The sequence below is a fragment of the Yamadazyma tenuis genome, chromosome 2 (assembly GCF_029203305.1).
Source record: "Yamadazyma tenuis chromosome 2, complete sequence".
In the NCBI taxonomy this organism is placed as follows: domain Eukaryota; kingdom Fungi; phylum Ascomycota; class Pichiomycetes; order Serinales; family Debaryomycetaceae; genus Yamadazyma; species Yamadazyma tenuis.
Window position 1 is genome coordinate 263,722 of NC_089462.1, and position 24,009 is coordinate 287,730.

A 24,009-nucleotide genomic window follows, 5' to 3' on the forward strand; every position below is an offset into this window, starting at 1 on the left:
TCCTGAGGTTCTTCCGTGACACAGGCAGATGCTGTGGAAAAAAAGTGCGGTGGGCATCGCGCGGGCTTTATATGAGAGAATTGGATGGGTGCACGCCCTCCTCCGACGGTGCGAATCCTAGTGGAGGGTGCGATGCTCATCTTCAACAGCGATGAGCAGCAGAAGTAAACGCAGTGGGCGGTCGTCCGAGAACGATTCGATCCCATTTGAAGGCGAGCACAGTTTAGGGGCCCTCGCCATAGTCGACTTGTTTTCACAGAGTTTCCAGCGCATACTTGACTCGCCTGATCTTCCAGAATTCATCCAGGTGGTCAAGGGCCTGTTGTACGAAAGACAGTTTCTTGAGGCATTTGACGACGACAATAAGCGGTTCGCGTACGCAGCGCGATGGACGCCGGCCCGATCATTAGCATATGCCTCACTTTTCTCGAGCTTGGAGCCGGTGAAGGGTCTTTTTGAAGATCCAGATAGTACCACCTCAGTGCTCTGTGTGGGAGGAGGAGCAGGCGGTGAGTTGGTGGGGTTGGCATCGGTTTTCTGTCGCTTGAAGGAGCACAACTCGACGTCGACATCCAACTTAGTGGTTAAAATCGTCGATATCGCCGATTGGAGCGCTATTGTGACGAATGTAACCAAGTACATGCAGCAGAATTGGTTGTATAAACCCGAGAAATTAACCACTCAGTTCATTCACAAAGACATCCTCGGAAACGGGTTTTCCGCCTACGGTGACTTGGATTTGATCACGTTGATGTTCACCACCAACGAGCTCTTTTCAGAAAAACGGGCTGAAACTATAAGGTTTTTGCAGACTTTAAACCGGCTGTGCAAACAGGGTGCACACTTGTTAATAGCCGAAAGTGCCGGGTCATATTCGCATATAACGGTGGGAACCAAAAAGTTTCCCGTTCAGTTCATCATCGACACGGTTTTATTGGGCAAACAGGGCGAGGACACTGGGGCATGGGATTTGGTGGATCAGAGTGATAGCTGCTGGTACCGCATCGATGAGAAAGAGGTGGACTATCCGATGAAGTTGGAGAACATGCGGTTTTTCTACCGGCTATATGAGAAGAAATGAAGTGCGTGTGTGTGTGCGTTTGGGTATCTGTAGTTCCATAGATCTGTACTTTCCCTAAAATCTGTACTTTATCTTGAACCTTGTTTTATTGCCGAAGGGCTGCGAATCTATTTTCCAGGCGCGAAAACATACTCCCCAGCCATGTCTTCTTCCTCAGAAAGACTTCTTCTTCCACAATCAGGCACCCGGTGCCGTGTTGAAAACACTGGCTTGGTGATCATTGACCAGTCGCTTCTAAACCCCGCACATTCGCTGTCTTACGCCTGTTTCCCCAGCGGTGCCAGTGGCCCTACCTCCCGCACCATTCTTTTCGAAGACATATTATGGTGTGAACAGCTCCATGAAACCACATACGCCGTCACGTACGCCACGCCTATCGGCACCAACATTGACACCATGACCTTCACTGCCACCATTGACGACGTGCCTACTGCGTATACACCCACCCAGTCACAGGATCTCAGTGCTCACATTTTGCAACGGGCGTACGGCACAAGCATTGTGAAGCCGTCAGTGTTGGTGCTCATCAATCCCCACGGTGGCCAGGGCAAGGCCAAGAGTATCTACACGCACCGTATCCAGCCGGTGTTGGAGGCGGCCAAGGCAGACATTACGGTGATAGAAACACTATACTCCAAGCACGCGATGGACGTGGCCCGAGAATTGGATATAGACAAATACGACATCATTGCGTGCTGCTCCGGCGACGGGATCCCGCACGAGGTTATCAACGGGTTCTACCAGCGGCCAGATAAAGGTGCTGCTGCCTTCAACAAGTTGGTGGTGACACAATTACCGTGTGGGTCTGGAAATGCGTTGACGTTGAGCACTCATGGCAGTAATCGGGCTGCCGTGGCCACCTTCCGGATGTTGAAGTCAGAGAAGACGCAGATGGATCTCATGGCTCTCACCCAACTTGACGATGATGGCCACGAGCAAACCAGTCTTTCGTTTCTCTCTCAGTGCTATGGTGCCATATCAGATAGCGACATAGGTACTGAACACTTGCGATGGATGGGTCCTATTCGGTTCGACTTAGGGGTGGTTCAGAGGACGTTGAGCAGGGCTGTGTATCCTTGTGAAGTGTATGTCAAGTACTTGACCACCACCAAGGATGAGTTGGTGTCGTATTTCAACCAATGCGTTGGCCAGGCTAAAGAAACGCATGTTATCACCAAAGAAACCCTTGACATAAAGGGGCCTAAGCTCACCGAGAGCCCCCCATCTGATTGGATCCAGGTGGACCAGAGTTTGACCGACAACTTGAGTATCTTCTACGTGGGAAACATGCCTATGGTTTCGTCAAACACTCAGTTTTTTCCTGCTGCTCTTCCTAATGATGGTTCAATGGACATGATCATCACTGACGCCCGTACGTCGCTTCCTAAAGCATTGCGGGCATTGTTGGCAATTGAGAAAGGAACTCACGTCGATGAGCTCTTTGTTTCTCATCACAAGGTGACTAGCTATCGATTGGTGCCCAAATTACCGGAGAATTCGAAACACTATCTCTCGGTAGATGGAGAAGACTTCCCGTTCAGAGCCTTCCAGGTAGAGGTACTTCCGAGCGTGTTGACTACGTTGACGAGTGACGGGAACTACGTGCCCACCAGCTTCCGCAATTAGACCTATTTTCTGTACCAATGAACATATTTATGCTTGGATAACCATCACTCTTTGTATGTGAGCTTTTGGATCATTTTCTCGCTAAGATCCCGGAGCATCTGGTCATAATTACGCTGTTTGTTTACCAACTCGTGCTCTAGAATAGACTCGTTTTTGAGATAACTGGACACAAGATCGGAAATGGCAACCGCAATAAACGAGTTGATTTCTCTCAACAACAGCATATGGTTTTCGTGGAAATACTGCTTCTCGGCAAAGGATGAATGAAGCGATTCTAAGTACACAATGGAGTCCTGGTAGAGCATGGACCGCAACGAATCCTGGCACTTTTGGATCAATTCGTTGTAAAACTTGATGATGATGTTGTTGGAAAGCTGTGCCATGTTGAAAGATTGATCTAAGTTTTCGTTGGCTGTTTGAGTTTGCTGGATATATCTCTTTTGTTCTTTCAAAACTTCCAGTAACTCATTGTATTTTGCAATATAGTAGTTGTTGTTAGAAATAATTTCCACTTTTTCCTGGTTAATCCTGTCAATGGTTTGAAGATACCCATTGAGCTTATCTTCTAATTCTTTGGCATTGTTTGTTTCAGATTCAAGCTGAACGCAAAGCGAGTTTATCTTGATCTCTTGTTGCTCCAGCTGTCCTTTCAAGGAGTTGGAAAGCTCAGAAATAACTTTAACTTCTTTCTCTTTTGCAGCCATATTTTCTTCCAAACCACGAATCTCCTGCAACAAGTTTTCAGTCTTGTCGTGCAATTCCTTATGTATTATATGAATCTGCTTTTTAGTTCTTTCCAATTCCATGTTTTCTTCAATAGCTTCCATATTCGACCTTTGGAGCTTGGTGCATTCATGTTCAACTTTTGACAATTCTTGGGTTTTCTGTTTGAGCTGGGATTGTAACGACACAATCTCATTCGATCTGGAAAGCAAGTCGGAGGTGGTTTCAGTTTCCAACTTCTGAGAAGTTTTGATCATGTTAAAGAGCAAATCTAAGTCATTCTGAGCTTCTCTTGAGACATCTAGCTCAAAGTGAAGATCAACAATTTCAGCCTCGAGACCCTCAATCGAGTCTGTTAAAGCAGCATTTGTAGTTATCAACTCCATCAGATCCTTCATGAGCCTATCGTTATCATCAACAAGCTTTTCGATCCTCTGAGTGATCTTACCTGTTTGAGGGTATTTGGAAGCAAGACATTTCTCAATCTCGTTCATCTGCTGCTGGAAAATGTCTTTGGTGATTGACTGCAACAACTGCTTGGTTTCCAAATCGTGGTTTTTGTTTGACATGGTTTCATTAATTACCCCCAATTTCTGAAGCTCTTCTTGGAGATGGTTTCTTTCAGCAGACAAGGTGATGTTTTGGGCCCCCAAATCAGTGTTTTCTTGCTGCAAGTAGCTGTTTTGGTGGGTAGCGTCTGCCAATAATTGAATTTTGTCATCATGGTCTTTCAATTTGGCCTGGTATTCAGCAATCTTTAAGAGGTACTCTTCGAGAGTGGTTTGGGATTCCTGGGCTTTAGTCTTATAGTCTTGGATCTGATCTTGATACTCGTGAACCTTCCTCTCATAGTCATAAATCTTGGTTTGGGAATCTTTCATCAGCGTTTCATACTCCTGCTTCTTCTTGTCCCACCCTGCTTCCATTCTCTCATGCTCACTAATCTTAGTGCCCAAGGCATCTAGTTCGATCTGCCTTTCCTCTAACATAACCTCCATCGTCTCACCTTTCTGTTTGTGCCCATTCAACTTACGTACGTAATCCTCTTCCCGTGCTTGAGATTCTTCTAAAAGTCTCTCGTAGACACTAACCTTTGTTTCGTAGGCCTCTAACTTTTCCTTGTACGTCTGGATCTTGGAGTGGTTCTCCCGTTTGGCCTCCTTCAAAAGATCAGAACTTTCCCTATACTCCTTCAATTTGAAAGCCGCTGTCTGTAAGGTGCTGATGACGGCTGAGACCTTCATGGTTCTTTCTGGGATTTCCAACTCGTCCATCAAAGTGTCGACTACCTCCTTCATCTGCACCTGTTCGGACAGATCAATGCTCATCATTCCCAACGCCAGACCAGCATCCGAGTCATCATAGTCAGTTTCTTGTGTCTCTTCTTCACCAACTGGGCACAGGGACTCTCTCTCGGGAGAGTCCAAACCCTCTAACAAGTCTCCTACGAGGGTGTTGGGGACTTTGAGGGAGTTTATTCTAAGATGGTTGTTTCTATCGGCAACCGTGTCCAACCAGCACCCCAGGTTCTCGGGGTCGCTGGCAAGGGATGGGTCGGTTTGGACGTTGGTTTGTGGTGCTCTGGTGGTTTGTGCTCTGGTGGTTTTCAAGGTGTTGATGTCCGCATGGGTAAGAGAAGTCTCGTTGGACTCATCAAATGCGGGGTTGGAAGGGCTGAAATGAACAGACTTCAGGGGTTTCTGCAAGGTACAAAAGCCTCTGTAATGGGAGGAGAGGGCCAGCAAGCTGCAGCTTTTTTTGAGAGACTGGTTTTCAAAAGGATCAATACTCACGTCTGTGGCATCCCAATCGAGATTCAGTTCGGGAAATATGATTGATTGGGACCGTTTAAGGAGAGACGAGGCGCCAAAGGGAGAAAGCGCTTCGGAGGAGGAACTAGTACGCACGCAGTTGGTGGGGAGGGGGTTGGTGACAAGGCCACCGGAGCTTCCGGAGAGAAGACGCTTGAACATGTTTGTGGATTTGATTTGCAGCCGCGAGATTTTGATTTGGGTGTATGGGTCAAATATGAAATAGAACTTTAAGGACGCATCGGTCGGAAGTTCGGTAAGTTCATGGGTCTCGGATTTAGATGCATTACTCCCACTAGTACCATCCACTTAACAGCCCCCATCATCGTCTAAACCCTAAATGCATGGCTCGCAAAAAAGAAGTTAGTATCTGCATATAGCCCGAGCTAAGGTTCTTCTATTGATCTTTTCAGATGCTTTGAGAAAAGGATCTGCACACAGTTTCGCTTACAGGTTGTTTCTTGTTTCTTATACAGCACCTCTGGGTGCTCGCAAACAAAAACTCCGACATGATGTAATACTCAGCGGCTGCGCTACGTGTCCTGAGTGCCCTTGCTAACCTACATGGACAAGTGTACCTGAAATCCCCTGAAACGATGGACGTGTATATACCCGACAAATTTTTCTGGTCGCGCCAAAAACCAAACGCAATCTCCCTTTCATGCTTATAAGATCTCTAGAGAACAGCGTTACCACTTTTTTGACAACTAAGCATTTTTGACCATTTTTATCACTGCCACCGCCTACCCATTCTGGCTCCAACAACAACTAACCCCATCCATCCATAAAACACACACATAAACTCACAAGATGAATTTTGTATCAGTTCGAAGGAAATACCTCCGGCTTTTGTTGATGGTGTTCATGGTATCGATGCTTACACTCCTGACCATCGCCAGCCTCCGGATGGCCGATTACGATCTTCTTGCGATTGACATAACTAATGGTGCTGCCACTGCCTACTTTGGTCGGTTGTTCAAGGCATTTGGTGAAACTTCTGTCCAAGAAAAGGTAGATTTCGACATCGAAGTCGATAATATTTTCAACACCAAGCAGAAAGTCGACGTGGAAGACAAGTTTTGGATCGTAAACTACAACCTTGCAGACCATCTGCTGGTGACGATTCCTGAGTATTATACTGCTGACTACTCAGGCTTAGTACCAGACGTTCAGCCGTTTGACCCCCGGTTCACCATTTCTGCGTACTTGGGGTATCTTCGCCGCCAGTTGGAGGCCCATCCGCGGTCTTTGGTTGACGTACCGTTCCACTGGGGTGACTGGGTTGACCTTCTGGTGTTGGATGCATATCTTTTGGCACCCGACGCTAAGAAACCTGATTGCAGCTTTTTGGACTCACGAAAGGGCGAAGAGGAGATGAATGAGGCCAACGCAGAGAAGAACCGACTTGAGCAGCAGCAGGAAGAGGAGCTTGAGAAGGAGGTCCAGAAGCAGTTGGAGGAGGAAAAGCAGGCGCAGGCCACTGCTGCCACCGGCTCCGCCTACGTCGGTGTCGAGGACGACACCACCGACAACTCTGCCGACAAAGACGACTCCAAAGAAGACTCCCATGGTGACTCCCAAGGCGACTCCCAAGACGACTCCAAAAAAGACTCCCATGGTGACTCCCATGGTGACTCCCAAGGCGACTCCAAAGAAGACTCCAAAGAAGACTCCAAAGAAGACTACCAAGGCGACTCCCAAGAAGACTCCAAAGAAGACTCCCAAGGCGACTCCAAAGACAAAAGAGACGTTTCGCTCGCTAAGCGGATTGCACCACCCCGGGACCCTAGAGAATACTGTGTCTCGAATCACGAGCTCCCTACCACCCATAACGACGGTAACTCGCTCCGCCCCGGGTTCAACGTGTTTGAAAACCCGGGCCGCGTGCCTGAACGCACCGGAATCATCGTCGGTAAGCTGTACTTGTACTCTTATGCCCCTCCACCCATTTCCATTGTGTTTCTCACCGAGAAAGGATCGTGGAACGTTACTACCAAAGTACAAAAGAATGGTCTCCTTACCAATGGAATCGTCCACGACCACCTCAGATTGGGTGGTGGTCGTACTTTTGATTTGTACACCGAACAAGCCCAGTTGGCCGCCTCATCACCTCCCAACCACCACTGGGTGATTGACGACTACGAGGTGGCCCTCAAGCCCGAGGACTTCGATGTGGACTTCGATGAGGTGATCAGTGACTTGGTTGACCGCACTCGTAAAGGCAAGCGTCTCACGTCGAGCGAGTTAACTTACATGCAGCTGCTCCAGTATTCCAAGCACGTGGTGGCCAACGGCGGGCCACCCAAGTACTTCTACGAGCTGCGTCTCTGGGGCACCCATGTGGGTGACCACTACGACTGGCGGTTTTTTGCGGGGATTATCCACGGAACCTATGAACAGACCCTTACGCTCCACCATTTGGTACGGGCCTTTTTGGCCTTCTGCCGAACCCATGGGGTCAACGTGTGGGTGGCCCATGGATCATTGCTCAGTTGGTACTGGAACGGAGTGGCATTCCCATGGGATAACGATATCGACGTACAAATGCCCTTGCGAGACTTGCACAAGATGTCCCGCGACTTCAACCAGACGTTGGTGGTAGAAGACCTTCGTCACGGGGTGGGCCGGTACTTCCTCGACTGTGGAACCTTCATCACCTTGAGAGAAAGGGGAAACGGTAATAACAATATTGATGCTCGGTTCATCGATGTGGATAGCGGACTCTATATTGACATCACGGGATTGGCATTGCTGGCCTCTCGGACACCCGACCGGTACACCTCCAAGTTACCAGAGGTGTGGAAGGTGGAGGAGAACTCCGAGTCGTTCAAACAGGCCAACAACTTATTGCAGGTGTACAACTGTCGGAATAACCATTTCAGCAACTTGAACGAGCTCAGTCCATTGGTGCGGTCGAGTGTAGAAGGAGAATCTGCCTATGTGCCACGTCGGTTCACGCTGCCCCTCGAAGTCGAGTACAAGAAGGGTACTCTCCTGAAGTACTTCAGAAGCCATGTGTTTCTTCCACAGCTTCGGCTATGGGTCCATGAGACTGACCTTTACTACTTTCTCACCGACCGCGAAAAATGGACGCAATACCACGATTTCCAGAAGAACTACGTGGAGCTGGGGGTGGAGGGCGCGCAGGTCGAGCCATACCAGTTGACATCCCAAGAGAAGAAGAAGTTGCAAATCGAGGCCAAGCTCAGACAGCAGCAGGGTGAAAAAACCGAGCCTAACCCCCAGTTGGAAACCGCTCGGTTGAGCGTAAACGACGTGGAGTTGGTGGTGCAGTTACCGCGTGCAGAGCTCTTGGACCTTCTTAAGAAGGATGAGATTCTCATGGAGTACGTGTCGACACGTGAGTTCACCGGGTTTCATGAAATGGAGATGGAAAGACTTATGGTGGATAAGCTGACGCGGATGTTGATTGAGTCTCGCGGTGGATTTGAGCCCATGAAGATTGATCCGTTTTACTTTAAGGTATTGGTGAACTATTTGAATTACGACCAGGAGGTGGCGCGGGTGTTGGGATTGAACGAGATATACCAGCAGCTGGGGAATGAGGAGACGGAGAATGAGGACGAGAAGAAGACAAATGACAAAGACGAGAAAAAAGGACGTTAGCGTAAGTGCAGCAGTCATCTTTACTTCATCCTTTTTTTAGCATCTTTTTGTTAGCATTAGCACATCGAACTGTTTGGTTTCATACATTGTAATATACACTACTCATTTGACAACTCTCTTTTCAACTGCTCAATCTCCCTATACGCCCGCTCCAACTCCTGTTTTAACTTGGTGTTGGATGCATCCAACTCACTGACCGCCTGCTCTGTCAAAAGCTTTTCAAGCGTCCATTTCTCGATATTATTGGTTTCATTTTCCTTAAGTCTCTTAATATACTCAATGGCTCTCTGCAAAATCTGGGCCTTGTTTGTGTCACTGGTAGGAATCAAGCCTGCCAACTCGCGGATTCCACCGTTGATGTTTTCCCGCCGCCGCCGCTCGACTTCTTTATGGCTTTCCTTGCGTAACCGGTGCCATTCGTCACTACCATGTTCGGGTTTAGACGCGGGCGGGAGCGTGGTAGGGACAGGTGGTGAAGTTGCCTGGAGTGCCAGTAAAGCTGACAGGGCTGTTAATGAAATATCTGTTTGAGAGGCCTGTTTAGGAGCTGATTGGTGCGGTGACAGGGTTGACGCACTGGTTGACAGACTGGTACTTTCATTTCCATTACCACTGTCACCGTCACCATCACCGTCACCGTTACCGTCATCCACGTGGCCGTTGTTGCCAACGGACTCGACGTTATCGTGCTTAAACTTCTTTTCAGGATCGGGATCCTGCTCGCTTGGCCGTTTACTCATGTGTGGTTGTTTTGATTGATCACGAGAAAGTCACAAGGGGCGGGCCAGGTGACTTCGCGAACTGTCGCACTAAAGCACGTGCTGTTGCGCACGTGCTCTCCCCCCTCCCCCCGGTTGCTGTTGCCACACCGCGCTCCACCGCGGTATCGTTTCTGAGGCTCACGGTTGTGCGACTTCGGATACACAATGATTAAGCATACAGCGAGAGTAGCAGCTCGACAGCGGGCTGGGCTCGGTGCCTGGCAGTTCCGCTCGCCTCGGTCGATGCCATTGGTATTTTCAGCTCCCGTTTACCCCCAGAAATCGTTGTGTTCACCTGGACCTCGCGTGACACCAGCGCTAAAGGATTGGGGTGTACGGATGTTTAGCTCCACCAGGAAGACGATGGAAGCCGCTAAGAATGGTGCTGCTGGCGGCGACGCTCCCAAAAGCACCCCTGGAACCACTGCCACTGTCAAAAAAGATACAGTCCCACCCAAGTCCGGATCGTTGTTTGGCCAATCCATCTCAACCTCCCAGTCTCAGATGCTCCGGTCCCTCCTCATGACCATCTGGCCCAAAAACAACCCTCGTTTTCGCATACGGGTGGTGGTGGCTCTTGCTCTCCTCATCGCCGCCAAGCTCCTCAACGTCCAAGTGCCGTTTTTCTTCAAAAGTATCATCGACGGCATGAATGTCGATTGGAGCGACGGGGTAGGCATTGGTGGCAGCGTGGTGGCGGCCCTTGTGTTCGCGTACGGGGGCGCCCGGTTCGGGGCAGTGTTGTTTGGCGAGCTTCGTAACGCCATCTTCGCATCGGTGGCCCAGACCGCCATCCGCCGTGTGGCTCTCAACACGTTCGAACGGTTGTTGAACATGGACCTCCAGTTCCACCTTCTGCGCCAAACCGGAGGCCTCACACGGGCCATTGATCGAGGCACCAAGGGGATTTCGTACGTGTTAAATGCATTGGTATTTCATATCATCCCCATCACCTTTGAAATTTCCGTCGTGTGTAGCGTCTTGACCTACAACTACGGGGCGCTGTTTGCGGCCGTGACCTTCTTCACCATGTTGGCGTACTCGGTGTTTACCATCCGTACCACTGCCTGGCGGACCCGGTTCCGGCGGGAGGCCAATAACGCTGATAACCAAGCTGGTAGTGTGGCATTGGACTCGTTGATCAACTTCGAGGCCGTCAAGTATTTCAACAACGAGGGCTTCCAGGCATACAAGTATGATGCGGCTCTCACCAAGTACCAGAATGCCTCTATCAAGGTGGCCACCTCGTTGGCGTTTCTCAACTCAGGGCAGAACCTCATTTTCAGCTCCGCCTTGACGGCCATGATGTATATGGGGTGTCTGGGAGTTGCTGGTGGCCTGTTGAGTGTCGGTGACTTGGTGTTGATCAACCAGCTTGTGTTTCAGCTTCTGATGCCCTTGAACTTCTTGGGATCCGTGTACAGAGAGCTTAAGCAGTCCTTGTTAGATATGGAGAACTTATTCCAGCTCCAGAGCCATCACATCGAAATTGTGGATGCCCCGGGAGCCAAGGACTTGGTGCTAGACCCCAAGAATCCTGGTGAAATCCGCTTTGAAAACGTCAGTTTTGGCTACCATCCCGACAGACCTATTCTCCAGAATGCCACATTCACGATCCCTGCCGGCCAGAAGGTGGCAGTAGTGGGACCCAGTGGCAGTGGGAAATCTACCATCTTGCGGTTGGTGTTCCGGTTCTACGACGTGTCTAGTGGGCGAATCCTCATTGATGGGCAGGACATTCGAACCGTCAAGTTGCAGTCATTGCGGGAGAAGTTGGGGATCGTGCCCCAGGACACACCACTCTTCAATGATACCATTTACGAGAATGTTCGGTATGGACGTCTTGATGCCAGTGAGGCCGAAATCAACGAAGCCATCCAAAGGGTCCAGCTTGACCAGTTGGTTTCGCAACTTCCCGATGGAATCCGCACCGTGGTGGGGGAGAGAGGTATGATGGTTTCGGGTGGAGAGAAACAGCGTCTTGCTATTGCCCGTCTTTTGCTCAAAAAACTGCCTATCACCTTCTTTGATGAAGCAACAAGTGCATTGGATACTCACACGGAGCAGAACCTTTTGAAGGTTATCCGTACCGTGTTTAAAGACACCCGCAACACCAACGTCCTGATTGCACACCGATTACGGACCATTGCCGACAGCGACAAGATCATTGTGTTGAGGCAAGGACAGGTGGTTGAAGAAGGGCTGCACTTGGAACTTCTTCAAAAAGACGGCTTATATGCGGATCTTTGGAATGTCCAGGAGAGTTTGGACATGGAGCAGGAGTTGGTGCAAGAGAATATCGAAAACGAGAAGCAGTTGTAGCCTGAGTGGTTGCGCCAGTGAATGTTTAAGCGAAGCAAATTTCAGTTTAGTCTATGTTCCATTCCCACTTGAGACCAATGTTCCCCGAGTTCTTTGGTTCGCAATCTTGTACATACACATGTCCAACCAAGGTTTACGCCCCAGTGGATCAAAGGTGATGAGATCTCACGCGATCCACCATGGGCATCGACATCGGCCACCACATATTCAATGTTCAGTAAATAGACATATCAATGGAACCCCACCGATGGGAATAACGTAGATGCTTGTGGTTGCAAATTTGGAGGGTGATACCTGGCAGTTACCTGAGTTTGTTGACACAATGGGAGTTTAAGGATTTAGAGAATGCTTGTCGGTGTGCACTTGTATCTCGCTGGGGCATACTCTCGTAAAATAGGATCTAAGCCCAGGAGGTTATTGACTTTAATGGAATTACAGGTCTAGACCGCCTTAATTTAACCTGATCGGGAACTCACCTGCCGGATCAGGACGTTGTAAGGAACACTCAGGGAGGCATGTGTGCCTGTTTGCTCGTAACCCAGGAATTGGTCCCCCTCCCAAAACCGGGATCCTGGGAGCGGTCTGTGGCGGTGGAAGTTGGGATCGCTGGGGCTACCTACCCGCCTGAGAGTCCCCTCCAGTTGATCGGCTTTAATTGACTACCAGTGCCGCCCGAGAGAAAATTTTGGCCGAAAGAGACGACAGATTTGTGAAAGATACGGGGAGCAGCCTCTATGTATCGGTGGCGCATGGTTCTATGCTGACCTATGTTAGGCGACTTCAATGGCAACTGCATACCACGTATTTGCCTTGTTGTCTCCTGCAATAGCGCGGAACAATATTGGAAGCTAATATCGCGCTGTTTGACTTTGGTTGTGGAGTAAGGAAACCCCCCTCTTAACATGAATAAGAATGTGACATAATGCATTTCCGGTGGCCACCCAATCCCAACCTGGCTGCAAAAATAATTGAATTGCTTGTAAAAGGGGTAATGAGCGACATCAACAGAATACTATTCAGGACCTAAAAGTATCGATAGCCGCCCAAACTAAAACCGGGAAGTTGACGATGGCAGTGGATGGAAGCAGTATCCCGTCTATCAGGTTGACCCATCAACCTGATAGGCGAATGAGAGATGAATGACTTGTTGGCTGGTTATGAATAGTTGGATCGCGGTATTCAACACTATGCAAAACGGGCTATATAATTTACTTATTTTACTGATAAGAAAGACCCGGTTTTTTCTTTTGTCCCAGTAACCCAATCACATAGTCCACACCAATATTTTTTCTTTTGCCTCTATTATACTCACGTCAATCACTTGTTACACTGGCTCCATTGATCTCACCCCTTTTAGTGGAATATTTCCTAGAACAAACCCTATTTAAGATTTTTCACATTTTTCAGTTTTATCAACCGGAGGAATATTTCACATACAAAACTCCTTTATACCCCCTAACCGATTTTTGCATTTCTCTATTCTTTTGAGTGTTGTGATTCATGAATATAAAATTCTCTAAGGCAAAGAAATCAGATGATGTTTCCAATAATGCCAATGCCATGGCATCCCATAAACGGACAACCTCCAACAATTCGAACTTCTCATTAAAATCATCCCGATCCAGTGGCAGCTCCAAATCTGGTTCGTCTTCCAAGAGTGCACCACAAGTGCTGCATTCCCGAACCCTGTCTTCCAACTCCAGTCTGAATGGATCTACCAACTATACTTACCTGCTTCCGGTTACCAAAGGGTTGGGATCAAAAAGCAAAAATTCAATTAAACCTCCCACTCGCCCACCGCCTGGATCGCGGTCGTCGTCGTCCTCACGCCAACTCCCCACTTTGAAGACCCAGTCGTCTATCATTTTCCATCCACGTCCAGTAGTGACTCCCACACAGACCCACCATCATTCCGAACTTTCACTGTCCTATCATTCCTCTCATGGACAATCTCCTTATACATCCACGCCTCCCACACCTCCCACACCCCCGTTGAGACATTCAAAGTCATTAGGACACTTACTCCACGCCAAGCCTCCCAAATTATCTCCTAGCAAGTCCACTATGAGGCTCCCCAACAAGTACAAAGAAGATTTGTTGAAAAATGAGTGTACCTGCAAAGGCTGCAAAAATGAAAAAAGCTCCAAGACCAAATCTCACCACAGCATTCTGTCGGCACACCAGCACCAGCATCAGCGCCAGCGCCAGCATGGTGCGAACAGTGACACCAACTCCGTCGATTCGGTCGATAACTTTGCCAACAACATTTTGGACTTTGTGTACAATAAGCGGGAGGTCAAGTGGAACATCTGATATCATAGACTTGCATTCAATCATTAGCATTCAGCATACGCCTTTATACATTCATGACTTATAAACATTACATGGTGAAATGTTAGCGTAGGTTGACAGGATGCGGCCATCATTGGACTGTATTCTATTTACACTTCTGACTATTCACACTATTCACACTATTCACACTATTCACACTATTCACACTATTCACACTATTCACTCTATTCACTCTCTTCCACCCTCCTACTTTGTTTGCTTCCGTAAAACTCCCTGGAGCATCTGGTGAACTCCACTGCCGCTATCAGGATAGTCAATAAGATAACTCAACGCATCGAGACGTCCCAAGTGCGGCTCCAAGTCCTTCACAAGCTTCTTCGAGATGTCCTGCTTCACAAGAGCAACCCGGTGCTTGTTCACTGCCACCACCTGCTCGTCAAGCTTCACTTTGGTGGTTTTGTCCTTGATATAAAATTGGTAGTCCCTCTCGGTGGTGGATACCACGAGTGGAAACTGGTACGGCTTGCTCTGGGCCTGCTCAATCACCAACTCTCCATTCTTCTGCGACACCTGGATGAAGGGAAACTTGTCATACCGAATCCACATACTTACAAACGTGAGCAAATCGATATCGAATTCCTGCAAGAAAAACTGCCAGATCTCACTGGCCTTGATCGACTCAAACCTATGGGCCTCCACAAACTTGCTCATGCTTGCCAAAAACACCTCGAAGTTGTCGATGGTGTTGGGATCCAAAATATTGCCTATCATTCGCAACATCAAGATACCCTTCTCATACACCTGATGATTGAACAACTCGCCGGTGGTGGTGTCACCCGTGAGTCTCACCCCGTTCATGAACTTCTGGATGTTGACATCTCCCGTGCGCACCATGCGTCCGCTCATGTCTATCAACTCCTCTACAAAACTGTAGGAGGGATCAATGATGCTCACAAAATGGTTGCCAAAAAACGTCGCGAACGATTCGTTCAACCAAACGTACTTCCAGTCGTCAAACAGCACCAAGTTCCCGATCCACTGGTGCACAAGCTCGTGCGCCACCAACTGCTGCGTCTGTAGCACGTCGTCCTTGAACAAGTAGTCTTGCATCACCGTAATGGCCCCCCAATTCTCCATCGCCCCTTCTGTCAAGTACGGCACCCCGATGATATCTAACTTCTGCAACGGAAAGGACCCGAACCGGCTGGTCAAGAGCGGTACCAACTTCTCGGCAATGGCGAGGACCTGAGGAGCCTTGATCCCGAACTCACGGAGACAGTAGACGCGAATTGGCACGGAAGTCTTGGTCGACTCCACATACTGCAAATCCCCAATAGTAAAGGCAAAATTCGACGATAACATTGGTGGGGTAGCCACAAACGAGACGGTCTTGGTGCCACCCGTGGGGTCAACTTCCTCTGACTCCACCGCGTTGTTGCCCACCACTTGGAGCCCTTTGGCGGTTTTGACGGTCAATTTCATCGGAACTTTGAACGCTGGCTCGTCAATACACGGGTATATCATCCGTGCAAACAGCGGCTGAGTCTGCGTGGCGATGAGCACCCTGTCGTCGATTTCAAACTTGAAAACTCCCTTGGTCTGTTCGAACGAGTTCAAGGTTTTGATGGTGCCCAAATACTTGATGTGCACCAAACTGCCCGTATAATCGGCGGGGGGCAACAGGTCGCTTGACAACTCGACGGTGGTATTGGTGGGATTGTTCTTGACCTGTACCACGTGACCGTTGACCGTGGCCCCGAGCACCACCAACTTGGCGGCGTGTAACACGAGGTGGAAGGGCTGCGAGTGGGCACTGGTGGTAGAATTCTTGAGCACAAATTCCAAGGCCCCATGGAAGTTGGGTTTGTGAACGTCGACATCTAAAAGCACGTTGTACTTCTCTGGCACCCACCTGTTGGTGGCCACAAGCGAATCAGACATTTTAAATGGGTTTTTTTGCAACCTGAAAACCGTTGTGAAAAATTCTTTGCATCGTTCCCGTTCCCAACAAAAAGAGTGCGACAAATCTTACGCTTACAAACGAGCACCTCGGCCAGTGACACATCCCCCGGCTGTATTTTGCATCTAATCATCTGTTGACTGCCCACACCCCCACCACACCATTCGATCATTCCCCTGGCCATTTTTCCCGTTGTCATACCCCCAAAACCTCCTTTTCTAGCTGTTTTTCTCCCGCCTCATGTCTCCACAAGACCAAATAAACTTGGACGTAGTGGGCCGTGGTACCATCCGCATCGACTGCTCGGGCGCCTACATCGCCAACGACCAGCTCGTAGCGGCGCTGGATGAGCCGGCGTCATCAACGTCGCCGTCACCTGAAAATTCGGATCCTGAATTCGATAATGACCCCAACGACCCCGAAGACATCACAGGAATCCCCCACAACATCACCTTACCCAAACATAACTCGGAGGTGATACATATCTCCGTCGACATCGGTGGAACCTTGACCAAGCTCGTGTATTTCACCCGCAGCAAGAAGATTAATCACCAGTTGAAAGGAGGAAAGTTGCATTTCAAAGACTTTCAAACAGAAAACTTTTCCACCGAAGTGTTGGCATTTATGCTCAAGTTAATCAAGCGATCACTCGACAAGGAGAAGCTCCCGCCCATCACCTACATCATGGCCACCGGAGGTGGTGCCCATAAGTTCTACGCAACCATGACCAAAAGATTTGCCAAAAACAAACTCCCGGTGGAAATCATCGCCACCGACGAGATGGAGTGTTTAATTAAAGGGTTGGACTGGCTTATCACCAAGATCCCCAACGAGATTTTCATCTACGACTTGGAGGATAACGAAACCAAGTTCATCTCATCACCATACACCCACGACCAGCAGATCTACCCGTACTTACTTGTGAACATTGGCAGCGGAGTGCTGATGATCAAGGTGACGGGACCGGGGCCCAACGGGTTCGAGAGAATCGGTGGGTCGTCTCTTGGAGGAGGAACTCTCTGGGGACTCTTGTCACTTTTGACGGAAGCGAAAGACTATAACGAGATGTTGGAGATGGCATCACGAGGAAACAACGAGAACATCGACTTGTTGATCCGAGACATCTACGGTGGCAGCTACAACAAGATCGGCTTGAAGTCCAACCATATTGCCTCTTCGTTTGCCAAGGTGTTCAAGAAGCTACGGTTTAATAAAGATCTCTCCACCAGTACTCCGGCCGAAAAGTTGGCTCAGTTCAAAGGGGAGGATATTGCCCGGTCGTTGCTTTACCTGGTGTCGAACAACATTGGACAGATCAGTTATTTGCAGGCATTGCGGTTTAATTTGAAGAGAATATACTTTGGAGGCAGTTATATATCGGGGCATAAGCAGACGATTCACACCTTGAGTTATGCGGTGAATTTCTGGTCCCAGGGAGATATGAAGAGTTACTTTTTGAGGCACGAGGGATACTTGGGGTCGGTGGGGGCGTTCATGATGGGGCCTGGTCCCCGGGAGGATGTGAACGGTACAGGCACATCCAGAGATATGACATCCAGAGACTTAACACCCACAGACCACCATACACATCCAGAGACTTAACACCCACAGACCACCATGACATTTCCACTTGCAGGACTCATTCACTGACTTCCACACACTCGACTGTCGATGAGACGCTCTGCTCTATGCAATTGCTTCAGCCAGTATTCACTTTCCTCTTTGCATTCAGTATTCATGCGCAATCAATAACTCCCACCCTAATATACACCTTAATATATACCCCAACATCACACCTGTTTCCGCTAAGTTCCCCTTTCTCTCTCCTGCTGGCCCTACTGCCTATCTCATCGCTGCAACCCAAAATTTCCCCTCCCATGTTACATTCGCGCGCCCGTTGCATACTCAAAAACTTCATCAATATAAATACTGTCCGATTCCCAGTGATTTTTCAAGATGAACGACATAGGCTCAGTGGCCCTTTCTGATTCTCATATACCCCTGCCCCGGCGTCTGTACTACCCCACAGCAGCCCAAGCCCCCACCACCATATCTGCATCCTCCAATACCCTCCCCTCCCATTACTCGCAAGTAAACAATCACAGGAATCCATATAGTTCCACCTATTTATACGCCACTCAACCCCATTCTAGTCCCATCCACACGCTACACTCCGAGTGGCTCGACTCCAACCAAAACTCGCCCATCAACTCGCCGTCCAAAGATCCAAAAATGTCGGTTACTGTCACCCAAAACTACCAAACCCCCGTCAAACCCAAGGTAACGGCGTATATGACTCCTGACACCGACAACAAGACCAGTTCCATCAATATCAACGAGCGTTTGCTCAGCCGAAGCTCGTCCACCAGTCAGTTGGTGGATGATTCTACTTCTGCTGAGTCTAGTCAACTTGTCCATAAACCTGCTACTGCCATACCGACAATGGATATCTTCTGGGCCATGTTGAACAACATCACCGGCAAGGACAAGATGGCCAAGGTGGGTCAGTATCTTTTGCGGTTGTTGATCTACCACGCTAACCAAACAAAAGACTATCTCAGTGATGAAACCATCAACATCGGTTCCATCGACAAAAGCTACAACGATCGCAGTAAGAAGTTGAACTTGATAGCCAACTTTGTGCGGCATCCAGTGGATTTCGCCCGGATCGTGGTGATTTTGGTGTGTTCTCGGTTCTCTACCCGGTTCCAAGGTATGGTTAACGGGTTATCCACCTATAGACAGTTTCTTCGGTTTGGCAAAACTCCCTTCCGAGTGAGAGACTTGGCCACCAAGCTCCAAGATGCCTTTGCCCATAACACCATTAACAGCACCGCGTTGACGAAGAAAACGTTGGGAGAAGTCATCGGCTTATACTACGGGTTCAACGATGAGTGTTTGTTGTTGTACAAGCTCGGGTTGTTGACCAACAAGAGCTTCAAGAAGGTGGTGTCCCGGCACGAGTCGTTGGCTTGGTACTATGACTCGATTTTGGGGATTTACACGGCGGTGGATGCCATCAACACCTTGAGTCAGCAGGAGATGGACCTCAAGATCCAAATCCAAGTCAAAAACAAGGCCAAGCTCCTCTCCAAGCAGATTCTTGGTCTCAAGCTGAACAGTGATACTTCTTCACTTGCAAGCTTGTTGAATGAAAGCTCCAACTCCCGTAACCATGATGCTGAGAGCCTTAAACAAATCCAGTTCCAAAAATTCAACGCTTATTTGGATCTTTACAAATGGATGTCGGACTTTGTGTTTGACTCGTACACGGTGTTCCACATGAAACTCCCGTTCAACACTCTCCAGATCTGGTTCGGGCTCATTGCCTCATCTTTGAGCACCTTCAAGATATACCGCGAAACGAGCGTGAAGATGGCTGCAAAAAAATGATATGTATTATAGGAACGTAGAATGATTAGATGTACCGCTAGCAATGTGTAGATTACTAATGTAACATATCCTCTACTATTGAGAGATGGCTGTCAATGTTTTCGGCACCCATTATGATAGTTGTAGGTGTATTAGATATGTTCAGCGAAATATGCCTTGTACTAGATAGTGTGAATGCTTAAACAATATCCTGGAGAGAAATATCAGCAGGAAGACGGGCAGCATGAGCCCAGAACTTCGACAAGTGCCGGGCACCAGAATCGCATGCCACCACGACGATCTGGTGGCCTGGACCCAACGTCAACGCCGTCTGCACCGCAGCCACGCAGTTGATGGCGGCAGACGACCCCCAGAACAACCCGTCATTCTCGCACAAAAACCGGGCCATTTTCAATGCCTGGTCGTCTGACACTCGCACCGCCGAGTCGATGTACTTCTCACCCTGCTGGAAGTTCCAGGTCAAACGGTTTAACCCGATACCTTCCACCAACGTGTCGACCTGGTGACGCCGCCGCGTGCCTTCCTTCTCGACCGTGTCGTACATGACGCCATGGTTGACACGGTTGGCCAACCCACTTCCTTGTGGATCTGCCAAGATCACCCTAACAGACGCATCCTGTTCTTTCAAGTACCTACCTACTCCGGCAATAGTCCCCCCGGTACCGGAACCGGTTATGAAGCAGTCAATACGACCCTGCATTTGCGTCCATATTTCAGGACCGGTAGTATTGTAGTGAACTCTCCAGTTGAAGTCGTTTTCGAACTGGTCGGCAAACACAGCATTCCGAGGGTCCAGTTGGTCGTCATTAATAGCAGATGCTCTCGCTCGGGCTGCATTTACGTATTGTTCGGGATCGACAATCGATGCGGGTTTGACGGGTTCAATGATAGCACCCAAACTGGCGAGTAACTTGATTTTTTCGTCACTGGTATCATCTGGTAAGCATATATGTGTATGGTATCCGAGGGCATTGGAAAGTAAAGCAAACGAAATTCCTGTTGACCCAGATGTGCCTTCAAAAATGATATCGCCGTGGTGGGGAGTCAATTTGCCCGACTTTTCATTTTCTCGGATTATGGCAAGTGCCACTCTATCCTTGGCGCTTCCGGCAGGGTTGCAGAGCTCGAGCTTAGCGTAGATTCGACACCCAGTGAGTTTGGAGAGGGATTTGATCTCGATTAAAGGAGTGTTCCCCACGAGACTCTCGACCCCCCGGGACGTGGGCGGAAGTTTCGTTAGCCGGGGGTTCTGCCCCTGTCGTACAATCTTTGCCACCTGTGCTAGCACGTATACCGACGAAGCCACTGCTGCTGCTAATTTGAGAATCGAACTCGTAGTGGTCATCTTTGAAGCTGTCGTGGAAGCCCAGGGTGCGAAGTCACAGGCGCAAACTAAATGCTCTTCGTGAAATGTAACCGGTTACCGGAATTTAAATTTTCCCCCATGGCCCCACGCTCCCACAATTCGCTACATAACCCGAAACTCCGTTAGACCTGTGTCCGAATGTCAGACCATAACAAATGTATGCACCATGTGAGAACCATCAGCATGAACTCTTATTTGGACTTCCAAAAACATACACCTCCCTCTCCAAACCCTCGTCTCCCCCCCTCCCCCACTATCTCCCATCCTCCCATCCTCTGCCTCATCTCTCGTTTTCGGTTATGAACTGCAACCTTAAATCGTCCACTCCATTTTCCAAATCCTCTCGCAGCACCCGCAAAAACTCTGGAGAAAACGGACTTTATTTTCAAACAAACATACTGTCTATTTCATCAAACAATATTTTCCCATCTACAATTACAACCCTGACCCATACACCTGGTGAATTCTGACATACTCATACCTTCCACCATAACTACTCATCCATGGTCAACAAACCCGAAAAAGAAAAGGTCACCAAAACCCCAGCGACTGCCGCTAAACCAAAAGCCTTCACCATCAAATACAAGCGCCCAAGAGGCTCCCGAGCGTGTGTGGTATGTCGGCAGCGGAAGGTGCGCTGTGACGCCGAAATACACATCCCGTGCACAAACTGCATCACGTTTGGGTGTGACTGTGAGTTACCAATGGTCAAAAAGAGAGGCAACGGCGCCCCCGATGGCAGAAAGCGTAAAGAAGACGAAATCATCAAGACTGAAGACGACGAGTCGGTGGAGTTTATCAAGGACCCGTCGCCCAAGGCCAAAGCCCACTCCAACTCCAGCGAGCCGGTGTTGAACATCTCTCAGGTATCGATTCCTCCGTCACTCACGTCCAAGTACAAAAACCGGCCACTGGTACACAAAAAGGAGTTGATGCTCAGCAAGGCCAAGGCCCTGTTCACGTTTTTGGGGTCGTCGTCGGTGGGAGTCATTGCCCAGAACGTTGGCGACAACCACGTCCAGTTGAATGAAGATGTATTCGATGTGAACGAAAATTCGTTGGACTCGGTCGAGTTGGAGATTCTCAAGATCAGAGGCGCTTTCCTCCTCCCGGACCGCGAGTTGGCGTTGGACTTGATCAACAGCTACTTCGAACACATCCACCCGTTGATGCCAGTGGTCAACCGTACCGAATTTATGAATAAATTCAATGACCCCAACGACAACCCACCACTTATGTTGCTCCAGGCAGTGCTCTTGTGTGGTTGTCGTATTTCCCGGAACCCGTTATTGTTGGACTCCAACAACTCCAACAACTTGGCGTGTTTGACTTTGTTCCGCCGGGCCAAGGCCTTGTACGAAACCAACTACGAAAGTGACCCCATTGCCATCGTCCAGACGTTGATTTTGATCGGTACCTACTGGGAGGGCCCGGAGGATGTCACCAAGAACTCCTTCTACTGGACCCGCGTGGCCATCGGCTTGGCCCAGGGATTTGGGCTCCACCGAGACGTTTCCAAGTCACCGCTCTCCAATAACGAAAAAAAAATCTGGCGCCGGGTGTGGTGGTGTTTGTTTGAGAAGGACCGCAACGTTGCCATTGCCTTTGGCAGACCCGTGGTGATCGACTTGAGCGACTGTGATGTGCCCATGTTAACTCTCGAAGACTTTGACGAAAACGACCCTGAATCGGGTGTGGTTTCATCGTACCCACTTAATGAAAAGCAGGCACTCTACTTTATCCACCTCGTCAAGTTGGCCGAGATTACCGGCATTATCTTGCGGCACCAATATACCGTTAAGGCCGAGTCGATGAAAAAGAAGAACAAGTTTTCCATCATCCAGCACTGTGATATGTTGATGGGGATTTGGTTCACCAACCTCCCACCGCAGTTGACATTTTCTCTCAACGATGTGTCAAAGCAGGACTTCTTCAGCTGTCTTTTGAACGCTCAGTACTATAATCGGTTGTACTTGATTCACCGGTCCAACTTGATCAGAATGGCTCGGTCCAATTCCACCGATCCCAACAACTACAAATATCCCTCGTGGGGGATCTCTTTCCAGGCCGCCCGTATGATTGCCATCATCTCCAAGATCTTGTACGACAAGGACTGTATCTACAATTGCCCGGTGATGTTTGTGTATATTGTCTACAGTGCGTTGTTGATGTTGATCTACCATGTGGACTCTAGCAACAAGTTGATCTCGTCCACCGCGTCCGACTCGTTGGTGACGTTGAAAACCGTAATGGACCAGATGTCGGAGGTGTTCCCCATTGCCAAGGTGTTGCTCAAGTTGTTTGAAAAGTACGCCAATGACCGCATCAATAGAGCCAAGGTCATCGAGAGAACCGGCAGAATCGCCATGCGACAGGAAATGAGCAGCTCCAAGAGGGCCTTGGAGAATGAGCAGAACATGAAGGCCTACTACGGCAACTCCAACACCGGTGGTAACGAAAACCTCACTCGTGATAATGGCAACACCCTCAACAGTGACTTCATGCATACCACGTCGCTGGTAAGCTCAGGCGTCTCTCCTCGGGCCGAGCCATTTGTTAACAGAGACCCCACCACCGCCAACTTTGAGCAAATGGTACAGGAAGTAAAGAGACCATTCCAAAACGAGCTTCACCAACCTCAAGCTAAAAACAATAACCAGAAAAAGAATATCATCTCTCCGTCCTCGTCGATGTCTTTCCCAGACATTTCGTTGGTCACAGAAGATATGCCGGCTGACCTGAATTTCTTCCAGAACTTCGAGCCCACTCAATTGTTCCCCAATATGGCTGACAGTAGGGCCCAATCCCCTGCCATCTCCAGTATGATCAACCAAGACGATCTTCGGGACTCCAACGACTTGGCCAATGACCAGTATATGCCTCCTCCGCATACCCCAGGTGGAACTTTCACCACCAACTTCATCGACAGTACCTTCATCAATATGAACTTACAGTCAGGGGCTGACAACTACATCGAGGACGAGATGGCAGGCTCGCTTTTCAACTTTCAAACCCCCATGTAGCTTATTTGTAACTTTATGATAATA

General features: G+C 49.0%; 10 protein-coding genes across 10 annotated transcripts; 6 read left to right on the forward strand and 4 right to left on the reverse strand. All coding sequences in view use genetic code 12, as the record gives it.

Annotated features, from left to right (window-relative positions):
* Positions 1-151: 151 nt before the first annotated feature.
* PSN45_001391 (25S rRNA (uracil(2843)-N(3))-methyltransferase) lies at positions 152-1,081 on the forward strand (the record flags this gene model as incomplete). Its single annotated transcript, XM_006690420.1, has 1 exon — positions 152-1,081. One exon carries the CDS (start codon positions 152-154, stop codon positions 1,079-1,081), a length of 930 nt encoding a protein of 309 aa, XP_006690483.1.
* Positions 1,082-1,222: 141 nt separating this feature from the next.
* LCB4 (sphinganine kinase lcb4) lies at positions 1,223-2,707 on the forward strand (the record flags this gene model as incomplete). The annotated part of the gene is made up of 1 exon (XM_006689967.2): positions 1,223-2,707. One exon carries the CDS (start codon positions 1,223-1,225, stop codon positions 2,705-2,707), a length of 1,485 nt encoding a protein of 494 aa, XP_006690030.1.
* A 44-nt stretch (positions 2,708-2,751) lies between these two features.
* Positions 2,752-5,403, reverse strand: PSN45_001393 (uncharacterized protein; the record flags this gene model as incomplete). The annotated part of the gene is made up of 1 exon (XM_066157650.1): positions 2,752-5,403. The coding sequence occupies one exon, from the start codon at positions 5,401-5,403 to the stop codon at positions 2,752-2,754; it is 2,652 nt and encodes an 883-aa protein (XP_066013747.1).
* Positions 5,404-6,147: 744 nt separating this feature from the next.
* On the forward strand, positions 6,148-8,868 carry MNN4 (mannosyltransferase; the record flags this gene model as incomplete). The annotated part of the gene is made up of 1 exon (XM_066157651.1): positions 6,148-8,868. The coding sequence occupies one exon, from the start codon at positions 6,148-6,150 to the stop codon at positions 8,866-8,868; it is 2,721 nt and encodes a 906-aa protein (XP_066013748.1).
* Positions 8,869-8,966: 98 nt separating this feature from the next.
* On the reverse strand, positions 8,967-9,608 carry CBF1 (basic helix-loop-helix protein; the record flags this gene model as incomplete). Its single annotated transcript, XM_006690418.1, has 1 exon — positions 8,967-9,608. The coding sequence occupies one exon, from the start codon at positions 9,606-9,608 to the stop codon at positions 8,967-8,969; it is 642 nt and encodes a 213-aa protein (XP_006690481.1).
* A 360-nt stretch (positions 9,609-9,968) lies between these two features.
* Positions 9,969-11,951, forward strand: ATM1 (Iron-sulfur clusters transporter atm1, mitochondrial; the record flags this gene model as incomplete). Its single annotated transcript, XM_066157652.1, has 1 exon — positions 9,969-11,951. The coding sequence occupies one exon, from the start codon at positions 9,969-9,971 to the stop codon at positions 11,949-11,951; it is 1,983 nt and encodes a 660-aa protein (XP_066013749.1).
* Positions 11,952-14,489: 2,538 nt separating this feature from the next.
* PSN45_001397 (uncharacterized protein) lies at positions 14,490-16,184 on the reverse strand (the record flags this gene model as incomplete). The annotated part of the gene is made up of 1 exon (XM_006689964.2): positions 14,490-16,184. The coding sequence occupies one exon, from the start codon at positions 16,182-16,184 to the stop codon at positions 14,490-14,492; it is 1,695 nt and encodes a 564-aa protein (XP_006690027.2).
* Positions 16,185-16,443: 259 nt separating this feature from the next.
* On the forward strand, positions 16,444-19,596 carry PSN45_001398 (pantothenate kinase; the record flags this gene model as incomplete). Its single annotated transcript, XM_006690416.2, has 2 exons — positions 16,444-17,693; positions 18,321-19,596. The coding sequence occupies 2 exons, from the start codon at positions 16,444-16,446 to the stop codon at positions 19,594-19,596; spliced, it is 2,526 nt and encodes an 841-aa protein (XP_006690479.2).
* A 178-nt stretch (positions 19,597-19,774) lies between these two features.
* Positions 19,775-20,941, reverse strand: cys12 (Cysteine synthase 2; the record flags this gene model as incomplete). Its single annotated transcript, XM_006689962.1, has 1 exon — positions 19,775-20,941. The coding sequence occupies one exon, from the start codon at positions 20,939-20,941 to the stop codon at positions 19,775-19,777; it is 1,167 nt and encodes a 388-aa protein (XP_006690025.1).
* Positions 20,942-21,465: 524 nt separating this feature from the next.
* CTF1 (Transcriptional activator of fatty acid utilization) lies at positions 21,466-23,985 on the forward strand (the record flags this gene model as incomplete). Its single annotated transcript, XM_006689961.1, has 1 exon — positions 21,466-23,985. One exon carries the CDS (start codon positions 21,466-21,468, stop codon positions 23,983-23,985), a length of 2,520 nt encoding a protein of 839 aa, XP_006690024.1.
* Between the last annotated feature and the right edge of the window lie 24 nt (positions 23,986-24,009).